The sequence below is a fragment of the Poecilia formosa genome, unplaced genomic scaffold (genome assembly GCF_000485575.1).
Source record: "Poecilia formosa unplaced genomic scaffold, Poecilia_formosa-5.1.2 Scaffold503, whole genome shotgun sequence".
NCBI classification, from domain to species: domain Eukaryota; kingdom Metazoa; phylum Chordata; class Actinopteri; order Cyprinodontiformes; family Poeciliidae; genus Poecilia; species Poecilia formosa.
This window is the reverse complement of record NW_006800442.1, coordinates 11,689-24,687: the sequence shown is the minus strand read 5'-3', so window position 1 is coordinate 24,687 and position 12,999 is coordinate 11,689. Positions and strand designations below refer to the sequence as shown.

At 37.7% G+C, this 12,999-nt stretch overlaps 1 protein-coding gene across 3 annotated transcripts in view; it reads left to right on the top strand.

Annotated features, from left to right (window-relative positions):
- Positions 1-12,999, top strand: part of LOC103156809 (transient receptor potential cation channel subfamily M member 5-like) — a 52,170-nt gene that overhangs the window by 34,147 nt on the left and 5,024 nt on the right. Inside the window, exons 8-11 of one of the 3 annotated variants that reach the window (XM_007578988.2) lie at positions 1,156-1,263; positions 1,355-1,401; positions 6,108-6,340; positions 10,900-11,015. In XM_007578988.2, coding sequence (XP_007579050.1) covers positions 1,156-1,263; positions 1,355-1,401; positions 6,108-6,340; positions 10,900-11,015 — 504 coding nt within the window. Of the gene's footprint in view, positions 1-1,155; positions 1,264-1,354; positions 1,406-6,107; positions 6,341-10,899; positions 11,016-12,999 lie in introns of all 3 variants that reach the window. The other 2 variants (XM_016664656.1, XM_007578989.2) reach the window with 2 other exon arrangements.

Here is a 12,999-nt window from a genome sequence, read left to right as displayed (position 1 = left end):
GTTGCTTGGATTTTAATCGGTGCGTTTTTGCATCCACTGAAAACAAAGATGCTAACAAATAAAGTTGACAGAATGCTGCACGTTTAGTGATATTTTCACAGTTGCGGTCTTGACTGGTCTTGAAATAAAATGCCGAGTCCTCAGCGCCCGAGACCGAGACAAGACCGAGACCAAATGCGGTCGAGTCCGAGACGAGACCGAGACCATCAAAAAATGGTCTTAAGACCGGTCTTAAGACCAAGACCAACTTCGAGTACCACAACACTGCTGTCAGGTTGGACGGTGAATGTTGGTGGAGCCATTTTCAGGTCTCTCTAGAGATGCTCAATTGGGTTTAGGTCAGGCCTCTGGCTGGGCCAGTCAAGAATGGTCACAGAGTTATTCTGAAGCCACTCCTTTGTTATTCTAGCTGTGTGCTTCGGATCATTGTCTTGTTGAAAGGTGAACCTTCGACCCAGTCTGAGGTCCTGCGCACTTGGAATAGGTTTTCTTCCAGGATATCTGTACTTGGCCGCATTCAGCTTTCTTTCAATTGCAACAGTCGTCCTGTCCCTGCAGCTGAAAAATACCCCCAAAGCATGATGCTGCCACTGCCATGTTTTACTGTTGGGATTGTATTGGGCAGGTGATCAGCAGTGCCAGGTTGGAATTAACTTCAAAAAGTTCAATATTTGACTCTACAGACAATTGTGTGCCTTTCCTAATCAAGTCCAATCAGTTTTAATTAAACATACACTGGACTCCAATGAAGGAGTAAAACCATCTCAAGGAAGATCAGAAGAAATGGACAGCATGTGAGTTAAATCTGAGTGTTTGAATACTTATGAGCATGTGATATTTCATTTTTTCTTTTTTAGTAAATTTACAAAGATTTTAGATTTCTGTTTTTTCTGTCAAGGTTTAAAAGGGTCTGAATACTGTCTGTACCCACTGAAAAGCATAGACAAAAGCATGTCTGTGCTTTTCCTGCTTAGTGCTGCTCTTACTCATCTTTCTGCTCTCTTGATTGGCTAGCAGTCCTTCATTCAAGGTCTTTATTTTGTCATCTCTGGAAGAATGTAAAAGGGAGATATCACAACAAGGTTTAGTTCTTGTGATATTTTTTCTTCAGTAGACCCTTAAAAGCAGATGTGATGTTTTTGTGTGTGTGTTCAGGGAACCAGAAGAGGAGATCAAACCTTCTGCAGTTCACCACATCAGAGACAACGACAGCGTAGGGGGGAATGATGTCACTGACTTCTCCATTGCCGACATCATACAAAAGTAAAATCAAACGATATATAAATCAAGCTATTGTATTTGATCATTTTAGTACTATTGTAACAATAAAAACCCATGCTTGCTTTAACTGCAGTGAGGAAGAAATGGAAGAATTGAAGACCCTGAAGGAAAACTTAAAAGGCAGGATGTGTGTTCCACTATTTGCATAGGCATGTGCTAATGATGTAAAAAGAAAAAAATCACAATATAGAACTGCAGAGGTTAGCAAAAGCCAAAAAATAAAAAAATAAACAAGTCATGAATAAGTTAAGACTTCAACTCAAATATTGTTCTTTTTTATTTTTATTGATTTATTTGTTTTTGTTTTTTACAAGAAACATACTCTGGCTCAGGACAATGTTAAAATTGCCAGAAGGTGTCAGGGAAACATTCATACAGCATCTTTTGCCTCACAAGGTCAGGGTGTGATGACCAAGGGCATAGGAACAAGTTTATCATTGTGGGGACACATATCGGAAACCTGACAAATCCATAAATAACTTGAGCAGAAATGTCATAAACAATGGTTTCATCAACACGTTACTTAGTAAAGCATTACTCTAATAATCTAATGTATTAGATTAGAGTAATGCTTTACTAAGTAACAAAACAAGCAGTACTTACTTGTTACTATTTACAATCCAATAATCAGAGACAAAATAAGTCATTTTCTATGCTTCTCTCATGCAGTAGTTTAATGCAATGAGGAGAGAGGATGAATGCCACCTAGTGAAGTATGGATTTTTCATTGAATAATCAAGTTACTTTTTCAAAGTAACTATCCCATCCCTGGTAATAAATTAACTGCAGTGTCTATCATATATATGTAAATATATTTTTATCTAAAGGTGGCAAATTGCCCAAAAAACATCATTTCCATTTCCTCTTGAACAAAATTACTTCAGTCTTTAATCAAGCAAACTGTCATTCCAGGTCACTCATTTGCCTCACAACTAGCAAGCTAAATAGTCAGGTAGAAGACACAAGTTTGCTAGCAGCATTTTGTATGTATTTTATTGGTCAAAATGCATTTATATACATTGACTGGCAACTGAACTGAACTGGTTCTGCCTCTTTCTACAACCTTAACCATAAAAGAGATAGTAACATGCTCCTAAACTTACAAAATATAAAATGGCTTCAGAGATGAACATCTAAGGTACAGCTCCACAGCATAAAAATGGTTTATTTTAGGTCCAAACAGGAAGAATAAATTCACTACAGAGAAGCATTTCACTATATAAATGTACAGAATGCTAGTGGGGTGTTTTACTGCAGCTGATAACCTAATCATAACCTAACCATTACCTTTATAACAGATAGGTACATATGTACATAGTTAGAATAATTTAACGTAAAGCATGGATACTTTAACAGAGGTGTAGTGCATTAAGTTCACTTGAAGTAATTACTAACAGCAAATTTTAACTACACAACTCTAACATTCTTGCAATCATTTCCAATATTGAACATTTCCACATTTTGGCTACAACTCCTCCAGATAGTATTTATTGAAGATGTGTCAAGTCATTTTTAAATGGTATCAATAGCTGTCTTCTAACTGTTCTAATCATTTTCCCTTTCTTATTACGTTTTCTATTGAAATTCACGATTATTCTTATTACTAAAATATCTCAGAAAGTGTCCATTATTAATTCCACGGGCCGTCATCATTCCTGTGTTATCACAGTATTTTTCTGACTGCCTGCTAGCTTAGTGTTGGCTTCCCCTTCCCGGACTCACTCACACACACACCTGCCCTCCTGCCTGATGAAATGCTCCCTCTTCATGAACATTTCCACTCCTTCCTAGAGGGCAGCCGCAGCTAATCTGAACTCTTCATCAATCTTTCCCTGGTCACATCTCTTTCTCTCATCCTCCGACGATAATGAATCCCCTCAATCGCTAATTCTCCCTACTTCTCCGCTACTGAATCTGCTCCAGCAGGTAAAGTTTGTGTGGTAAACATGTCAGTTAGTTTGACACATTTTTCTGAATGGGCTTATGCGCTTTTTAGCTTTTGTTGTCATAGTTTTTCCGACTCGTCTCGTCTCGTATCCGCTCACTTTTCTCGGACTCTGGTAGGCTGCAATGACGCCATTTATAACCTTGGTGGAGAGGGGCGGGCCAAGTGGGGCTGAGGGATTTCATTGGATAAGCCCAATGTCTGTCAATAAAATCTACCAATGGGCTGATGCGGTCAATAAAATATGCTATACTATAATATACTATAATATAATATAATATATTTTTGTTAAATTATGGACCGCCAGATATGGACAGTCTGTGCATCAGTCTGTAGTCAGACGGTCAGTTCTCCCCTGGACAGAAGTTCAAACTGAATCCAGCCTTTTTTTTTCTGTTCAAATTGTCAACCCACCACAGTGCCGGGTGCGTCGCTCTGATTTACACGTCACTTCATACTTTTACCCGCCAGTGGCGGGTGCTAATTTCCATCTCTGCTATGAACATTCAATTCTAATAAGTTACCTGGACTTTGTGAATGAAAAGTCTGACTCTACTTGAGCTTTGTTCATTTAGAAAGAGGTTGTGATTTTTTTTATTTTATTTTTTTTTTCAGTTTTGGGATGTACTTTAACAATACTGCATCCAAGTACAAGTCCAAACTGGCTTATCAGATCAAAATCATGGCTTTCCATGAGGAGGTTGGGTAATAACAACAAAAAAATAAATCAAATAATATTTTGATGAATCCTGCCCTATTTATCTTGAGATTATATCCCAGCGGTCATAAATATGGCCAGAAGGACCATATTTGCATAGATATGTTTTTCTTGCATGCCAAAAACAAAATCCATTGCAGTTTTTATGGAATATACAACTTTCCTGTAAAGTGAGAACCCTGTCAACACAGTTAAAAAATGTTTTATGCAATATTCAGTTTGATTCAAATTCAAATAAAAAATATTTCATTAATCCCAAAGGGAAATTAAATAATAAACAAATACATAAATAAATACAGTGACATGTAAACAAAATGACAATGACTGACTTGAGTACATAGTGAGGTAAACAGTCTCTGTCCTTGTCAGATAGTTATTTACACACTTTTATCATCAGTTAAGATAGTTTGACCACTTTTCTGAGAAATGCATGGAGAGAAGAATTCCTTATAGCTGTGTGTGTGTGTGTTTGGGTGTGTGTGTGTCCATAAGTGTGTCTAATAAGTTGTTTCTCATCAGTTTTATCACATTGGCACTGCAGCCAGCAATGGAACTGGCTGCAGTGGTGGTTAAAATTTACAGTGGCTTGCGAAAGTAGTCATACCCCTTTTCCATATTTTGTCTGTCACATTACAACCACAAACATAAATATATTTCATCAGAATTTAATGTGAAAAACCAGCATGAAGTGGTATACAATTGTGAAGTAGAAAGAAAATTATACACGATTCAAAGAAATGTTTACAAATAAAAACCTTAAAAGTGCATAGTGCAAAAGTATTCAGGCCCCCTGAACTTTGTGGAACCACCTTTTGCTGCCATTTCAGCTGCAAGTCTGTTAGTGTTTGTTTCTACCAGTTTTGTACATCTGGTGACTGAAACTTTTGCTCAATCTTCTTTGCCAAATAGTTGGAGCTCAGTCAGATTAGATGGAGAATGTTTGCGTGAACAGTAGTTTTCAGATCTATCCACAGATTTTCGATTAGGTTTAAGTTTGGACTTTGACTGGGCCATTCTAACACATGAATATGTTTTGTTTTAAATCATTCTATTGTAGCCTGGCTTCATGTTTAGGGTGGTTGTCCTGCTGGAAGCTGAACCTCCGCCCCAGTCTCAAGTCTTTTTCAGACTCCAACAGGTTTTCCCCAACATTGCTCTGTATTTTGCTCCATCCATCTTCACACCAACTCTAACCATCTTCACTGTCCTTGCTGAAGAGAAGCACCCCGAGAGCGAGAGCATGATGCTGCCACCACTATATTTGACAGTGGGGATGGTGTGTTCAGAATGATGTGCAGTGTTAGTTCTCCATCACGCACAGCATTTTGCATTTTAGCTAAAATTTTCAATTTTGTTGTGATCTGACCACAGCTCCTTCTTCCACATGTATACTTATAGTTGTTCTGTGGACAGATTCCCCCTGAGCTGAGGATGATCTGGTCCAGAGTCACCATGGGCCTCTTGGCTGCATCTTTGATCAGACCTCTGCTTGTTAAGCCTGGGAATTTAGGTAGACAGCCTTGTCTTGTAGGTTTACAGTTGGGTCAGACTCTTTATTGATAAATCTTTCTCTAGCCTAAGTCTTCTTTAAACTTCTCTACAGCTTTCTCCCCGACATGTCTGCTGTGTTCCTTTGACTTCATGATGCTGTTTGCTCCCCAATATTTCTCCAAACCTCTGAGGTGTCAGAGCAGCTGGATTTGTTCTGACATTAGATCACACACAGGTGGATTATGTTTAGTCATTAGCAGTCATCAGGCAACTTCTGAAGGCAATTGGTTGCACTCAAAGGAAACGAATACTTTTGCACACCACACTTTTCAGTATTTTATTTGTAAAAGTTTTTTGAATCATGATTAATTTTCCTTCTACTTTACAATAAAACACTTTGTATTAGTCTTTCACATAAAATTTTATTGAACTGTATTTGCTTGTTGTAATGTGACAATATATGCAAAAATTCAAGGAGTATGAACACTTTTACAAGACACTGTAGCTTTCCATCATTAGTGCATGAAGGTCATGGACCATAGTCTAAAGAAAACACCACTCCGAATAATATAGAATGTTAGTAATATTATTCAGTTATGTTGTTGACTGCAATTATTTTTGTTGGTTGGCACTGACTTGACTTGTTGTGTGTCTTGCTTCTTTTTCAACCAGACTCTATGCATACTAAATCCAAAAGACCGTTTATCGTGTCAAGGTGGAGGCAGTTTTGGTATGCGCCTGTGACCTCATTCCTGGGCAATGTGCTGATGTACTTCCTGTTCCTTTGCCTGTTTGCCTATGTTCTGTTGGTGGACTTCAAAAATCCTCCCCCGGACGGCCCCTCCTCTCTGGAATTTGTGCTTTACTTTTGGGTCTTCACATTAGTATGTGAAGAGATCCGACAGGTTGGTTATTTCCACACAAATTTGTCTACACTGACACACAGTATGTTTACTTCTTAAAACCATTACAGCTAGAAAATTGTGGAAAATAATATTTATTTATTATAATGGTGTCTTTCTAATATCATTATACCCCTTAAACTTTTTCACATTTTGTGCCATTATAAGCATATAAGACCATGCATCATTGAACTAACAGCATTATGAAGACCAAGAGATATCACAGACAAATCAAGGAGAAAGTTGCAGAGAAGTTTAAAACAATCAATCAAATTTGATTTATATAGCATATTTCAGCAGCAAGGCATTTCAAAGTGCTTTACATCATAACAAACACTAAAACACAAAGTCATGCAACATAGAATCAACAATCAAAACATTACATTAAGTCAAATACCATCATTAAATTTGTAATTGATTATGTTTCAAATCCAACTCTAAACAGGTGGGTTTTTAGTCGAGATTTTCTGGAAGTTTGTTCCAAATCTGTGGTGCATAGAAACTGAATGCTGCTTCTCCTCGTTTGGTTCTGGTTCTGGGGTGCAGAGCACAACCAGAACCAGAAGATCTGAGGGGTCTAGACGGTTGGTACAGCAATAACAGATCTTTAATGTATTGTGGTGCTAAACCGTTCAGTGATTTATAAACTAACAACAGTATTTTAAAGTCTATTCTCTGAGCTACAGGGAGCCAGTGTGGGGACTTTAAAACTGGTGTTATGTGCTCTAAATTATGGAGCTCCAAAGATGACATGGAGAGAAAAAAAAAGCAATCCCGACTTACTTTCTTGAGATGCCGAGAAACTTTTTGAAAAACCTGCATTCCTTTTTTGGATTAAAGGGCTGTTTATGCACTTTCTGCAAATGTATTGGTGGAGTCTAAAGAAGCGATATGAAGGATGGTTTAAAACATTTCCTCTGATCTAGAAATGTCCTAGATGACGATATGCTAAGAGACACAAAGCTGAAGTTGGTTTCTGATTGCAGCTTCCTATTCATCAAATTGCTAAAGGGCGATAGCACCTATTTTTTCAGTATCGTCAGTATCTTTCATCTACTCTAGTTAATTACAACATTTAGATCCTTCAAACCTTGACTAGAAGGGCGATTTCAGCACTTTATTTGCATCTGGACCGCATGAGCACTGATCTCCTCCTCTGAAATTAGCATTATTTTGCTGTTTTCCACTTTTGACTTTCTGTTTTCTCTCACTGTTTTTATATTCAGTGTAGCAAAAACTGGTCTTGATTTCATTTTATCTCTTTTACCTTCCTAAAGGGGGGCATCAACTGATATGCTTTCAACAATTTATATTTTCTTTCTTATTCTATTAACTTTTTGCATGTTCAGTTTTTTATTAATAAAAATGAAAAACTGTTGGTCATAGAGGAGGCCTTAGTCGGCTGGTCACCCTGAGCCAGCTTCTGTGGGAAGTTTCTTCCAGGTTAAAGGAAGTGTTTGCTCTCCGTGTCTCTGCATGCTTGCTTGCTGCAAAGTTAAAGACAAATGTAAGTGATTTCCTTAGTTTAGTTCTGAGGAAACCCAGCAAAATGCATTGAGTCACTGGTTTGCAAACTTCAACCCTCTTGGGCCAGCAGGTAGTGACAGTAGAAAATGGAATGACATGCATTCAGGGGCAATAAAACAGAGTAAAGTCAGAAAAAATATTTGCAAAGGTAGCTTAGTATGTGCACCAATATGAGAAGTCTGCAGTCAGTTTTGGACATAACACAGGCATCCATAAATGCACTGGAAATCACAAAATCACTAACCAGGACTGAGGCAATGGAACAAATTGAGCGTGGCCAAATAGAGGAGCGGTAAGAGAATTAAAGCGACTGAAGCAATGTGAGCATCCAAAAATAATCATGTATACAGAAAAATAATTCAAATGAATCATAACCAAATGTTTTATTGTTTTTTTTTTTTGAGTGACAGAGAAGAGCTTCTCATTCAACTGTGCAAAGAAATAGATTGACATTCCAATCTCTAAAATTAAATAAAAGCTGTGAAATAAAAATGTTTCCAAGTTTGAAAATTTTTATGGTTTTAACTGGAACTTCTTACACTAACACAAAATGGCCTATTTTGACTCTTCATTCTCCTCAAATTATTTAGTCAGTACATAATTTTGTCCGTATTTGAAGTGTCCACCTGTTGTAGGTTTGGAGTTGAAGCAGTTGTAGTGTGATCCAAGTGCATAAAAAGTAATGAAATCGCCCTTTATTGCAGTTTCTCAAATCACAAACTTGGCTTAAATATTCTGCTATTAGAGAAGAAAAATTTAGTCCAAGTTTAAATAATCTAGGTGTTGTAGTTTTTTTTAACTAGAGTAGGTAAAACATACAAAAGGTAGTGAAAAAATAGGTGAAATCACCCTTTAGCCATTTCCTGAATAGGAACCTGCAATCGGCATCCAACTTCAGCTTTGTGTCTCTTAGGATAATATCCTCATCAGAGGCATCTCTAGACAGTAGAAACTGTTGTAGATTGTGCTCCATGTATCTCATTTAGACTCCACTACCACTACCAGCTTTGCAGAAACTGTGTCAACAGCTTTGTCACCCAAAAAAGGAATGCACAATTTTTCAAAAAGTTTCTCGGGCTCCTTAATAAATAGTGCTCTTAATCGATTAAAACAGACTAATCAGATTAATCATACTCTGACACTGTGATTAATCACTATGCCTAACTGCATCTTCTCAATGTAGACTTTCAATTCCAGTTTACTGTTGCATTTACTGCGACAGTATATGCGCACATATGGGTAACATAATGTCAGACACAGGACTAGATGAGTTATTATTCAGCGTTAGCTCATGCTAAATGACAAATTATGTTCATGCCGAACAACAATACAAAACATGCAAGACATATGATGGTGATGTACTTGCTGTCCCTTTAAAAGTATTGGAACAGCAAGGCAAATTCCTTTGTTTTTGTTGTACACTGAAGACATTTAATTTTAACAACAAAAGATGAGCATGAGACAAGAGTTCAAAACATCAGGTTTTATTTCTTGGTATTTACATGTAGATGTGTTAAGTAAATTAGGATATCTCACCATTTGTATTACACCACAGCATTCATCGATGAACAGAAATAAAGGAACAAATAAACTTAACATTTGGTGGCATAACCCTTACTTGCAATGACTGCCTAACACCTGTGACCCACTGACATCACCAAACTGTTCTTTATTTGTGATGCTACTCCAGGATTTTACCGCAGCTTCTTTCAGTTCTTTTTTTTAAGGTTTTGTTGGCTCTAGTGGCCTTTATTTGAAAGTAGTTGGACAGGAAAGAGAGTTATGAGAGAGGGGGAAGACATGCAGCAAATGTCACCAGGCCAGGAATCAAACCTGTGACCACTGCCATGAGGACTAAGGCCTCAATACGTAGGTCGTGCTTTGCCCCTGCGCCACCACAGAAGCCTTTCAGTTCTTTTTTGCAGGAGTTCTCCCTTCGGTCTCCTCTTCAGGAGGTGAAATGCATTCTCTTTTCATTTCACCTCCTGGTTAAGGTCATGTGATTGACTTGGCCAGTCTAAAGCCTTCCACATTTTTCTTCTGATGAAGTCCTTTGTTTTGTTGGCAGTATATTTTGGGTTATTGTCCTGCTGCATGATAAAATTCCTCCTGATTACTTGGGATGTATTTCTCTGTAAATTAGCAAAATGTTAGGCTTAGGGTACCATTATCAGTTACATCAGCAATAAAAAATGAATGAGCTGTTCCAGAAGCAGCCATGCACACCCAAGCCACCATGCTTCACAGATGAGCTTGTGTGCTTCCGATCCAAAGCAGTTCAGCAGTTCTTCTCTTTCTCCACACTTTGACCTTTCCATCACTTTGGTGGAGATTAATATTTGTCTCATTAGTTCATAAGATTGTGTTCAGGAACTTTTCTGGCTCATCTCTGTACTTCTTTGCAAATTGTGATCCAGCCTTCAGATTCTTACTACTGACAAGTGGTTTGCATCTTTGGGTGTAATCTCTATATTTTTGCTCTTGGAGTCTTCTTTGAACAGAGGCTTGTGATACCTTCACTCCTACACTCATTGGTGATGTCTCCTTTCAATTTGATTAATAGGAGCTACACCACTAAAACTCCACTCTAGGTTTCCGTGGCTACCTGCAAAAATGTACCAGTGATGGCATATGTGTGTCATATGTGTGCCAATGAGCAAGCATGACTTGTGCCATCAGGTGATAGAACTTTCTGGTCTAACTGTGCTAGTTGTATAGTTGAAGTAACTACAGGTGTGTGTAAGGCTTCTTTATTCGAAATATGTGCAACAAAGGTAAAAAGTGATATTTTTCCAAATAAAAGATTTTAAAAAATAAAATACTCTAACATACTGCACATGGAAGAGAAAAGCTGCATTTTGCACTCCTGCTCCAGCAAATGCTCCCAACACTCCTGTCAACAACCCACTAATCTGTCGACAGGACAACTACTAAAGGGGACTTTTGTTAGCTTAACACATTAATGTGCTTAATTTTAAATTTAAATGAACCAATCACATGATGGATTTAATCCCTGCTCTGTTCTTTGTTCACAGACCTCTTTGGGGGGCAGTTTATTTTTGCTCCAAAGGATGAAGAAGTATATTCAGGATCACTGGAACAAGTGTGACCTCACAGCTATTCTTCTTTTTCTTTTGGCTCTAATCTGCAGGTGATTGTTCTAACAAGGCAAGCAAGGCAACTGCTGGAAGTGTTTTAGCTATATTTGCAGAAGGGCTTTAAAGTCCTTGACAGGACAGGATTTTTTTGTCCAGATGTATTCCTTTTGTTCCCACATCTGTCTGTAATAATGAGCGCAACTGTCCACAAGTTACAATGCACAGCACCAGTAAACGGGGATGTGCCAATTAGCCGGTTGTGATAAACAATAAATTATTTAGTTGCACATAAACTAAAATGAGCTCGATAATAATGGCTTGTTTGCTTTTGTTGTGTCTTTCTCTCTTTCTACTTAAGAGACTGCATGACAAAAAGCTTCACTCTTCTAGTTAGTCCTCTCCTCTCATTTCCAAGAGCACTCAGAAACAATAACGGCTCAACACACGGGGAGCTAAGATTATCAGTTTTCCTCCACTCAGGGCGAACCCAAACACAGGACACGATAGCAATGACAGCGACAAAAGTTGAACAATTTTCAACTTTCTTGTATAGCATTGCTAGCCTGTGTGTGCCATGTGTACGAACTCAAGCTGTTGGCTCAGCTAGATGAAAGTTGTTCAGACTTATTTTATTACATTATTTCTTTATTTGTTTATAGTTACTTTATTGGTAAGAGACTATTATGTCACTGCTCGAACTCCATAGGAAATGAATATAAAGTAAGGAGAGCAGTGCTGTCTCCCATCACCATGTCAGTGACAGAAGACAGTTACAATTAGAGATGTTTAATTGACAAAATACAGAAGGCCAGTGCAAAATAGTGACACTAAAAGTTTGCTTGTAGAGTTTGATGATACCCTTTTAATCTAATTGAAAAACCAGCCTTTCGAAAAATGATGCAAACATTTACACAGTAGTGAGTTTACACTTGTTTTCCCACAAAGGTTCTGACAAAAACCTCATAATCCAATTCAATTAGTAAACAATGGTCTTAAAACAACAACATTATTGCTTATTGTAATATTTTCTGGGGCAATTAATTGCCCAGCAAAATCTGTTATTGTGACAGGCCTATTCCTCAAACAGAATTGGGTGGCTAATTTCTCAGTAATTTTTGTAATGCTCTGACCTGTCAATACAAATGTGTTTGCTGTTTCTTTAAGAACAGCCTTAAAAAGTCAAAAGTCAAATTAAACACATTAGGAGCAAAGGCAACATCATCTTGTGTGAGTGAGTAAGCAATTCCTGTAAATAGCCTCTTATTATTATTGTCAAAGATAAAGTTGGAGGGAACATCTTAAACTGGTTTAAGCATTCTATATTAGCAAGGAATGTGGTTTGCAGAGAATTTCAAACACAAAGAGTTGTTTGCATGTTGGATAACTTATTTTCTTTCAAGAATAACCCCTTGAGATGTACCGTCTCATTTTTGTAGGGGTAAAACATAAATAAAACAAATCATAATAAGTAATAAACATGTGAACAGAGACTTTCACACCATGCTCAATGCTTCCCCCAAACCTAGTCAGTCAGTATATAAAAGAATACTTATATCAATTGAAACCAGTTATATGATACATGCACTCAACATCCACACACAAAAGAAGAAAAATAAAAATGAATTTTTGTTCTAAAGCAGCAGCAAGTTGTTTGATAGGGGGTAGTAGAGACAAATCTAAGTGACGAAGGCAAGTTATTCCAATCTGATGAAGCTTTAAACTGAAATGCAGGACATTTAATTTCGTTCTTAATTCTTGGTGTGAAAAAAATTGCTAACCATTATTTCTCAGGCTTTATGGTGAACTAAAGGGGATTAAGTATTGCTTTGAATACAGAGGAGAATTAAAATAGATACATTTAAAAATAAATAGCAATCAATGACTGCGACAGACTGGCGATCTGTCCAGGGTGACCCTGCCTCTCGCCCGGAACGTTAGCTGGAGATAGGCACCAATGCCTCCCGACCCCTCTAGGGACAAGGGTGGAAAGAAAATGGATGGATGGATGGATGGATGGATGGATGGATGGATGGATGG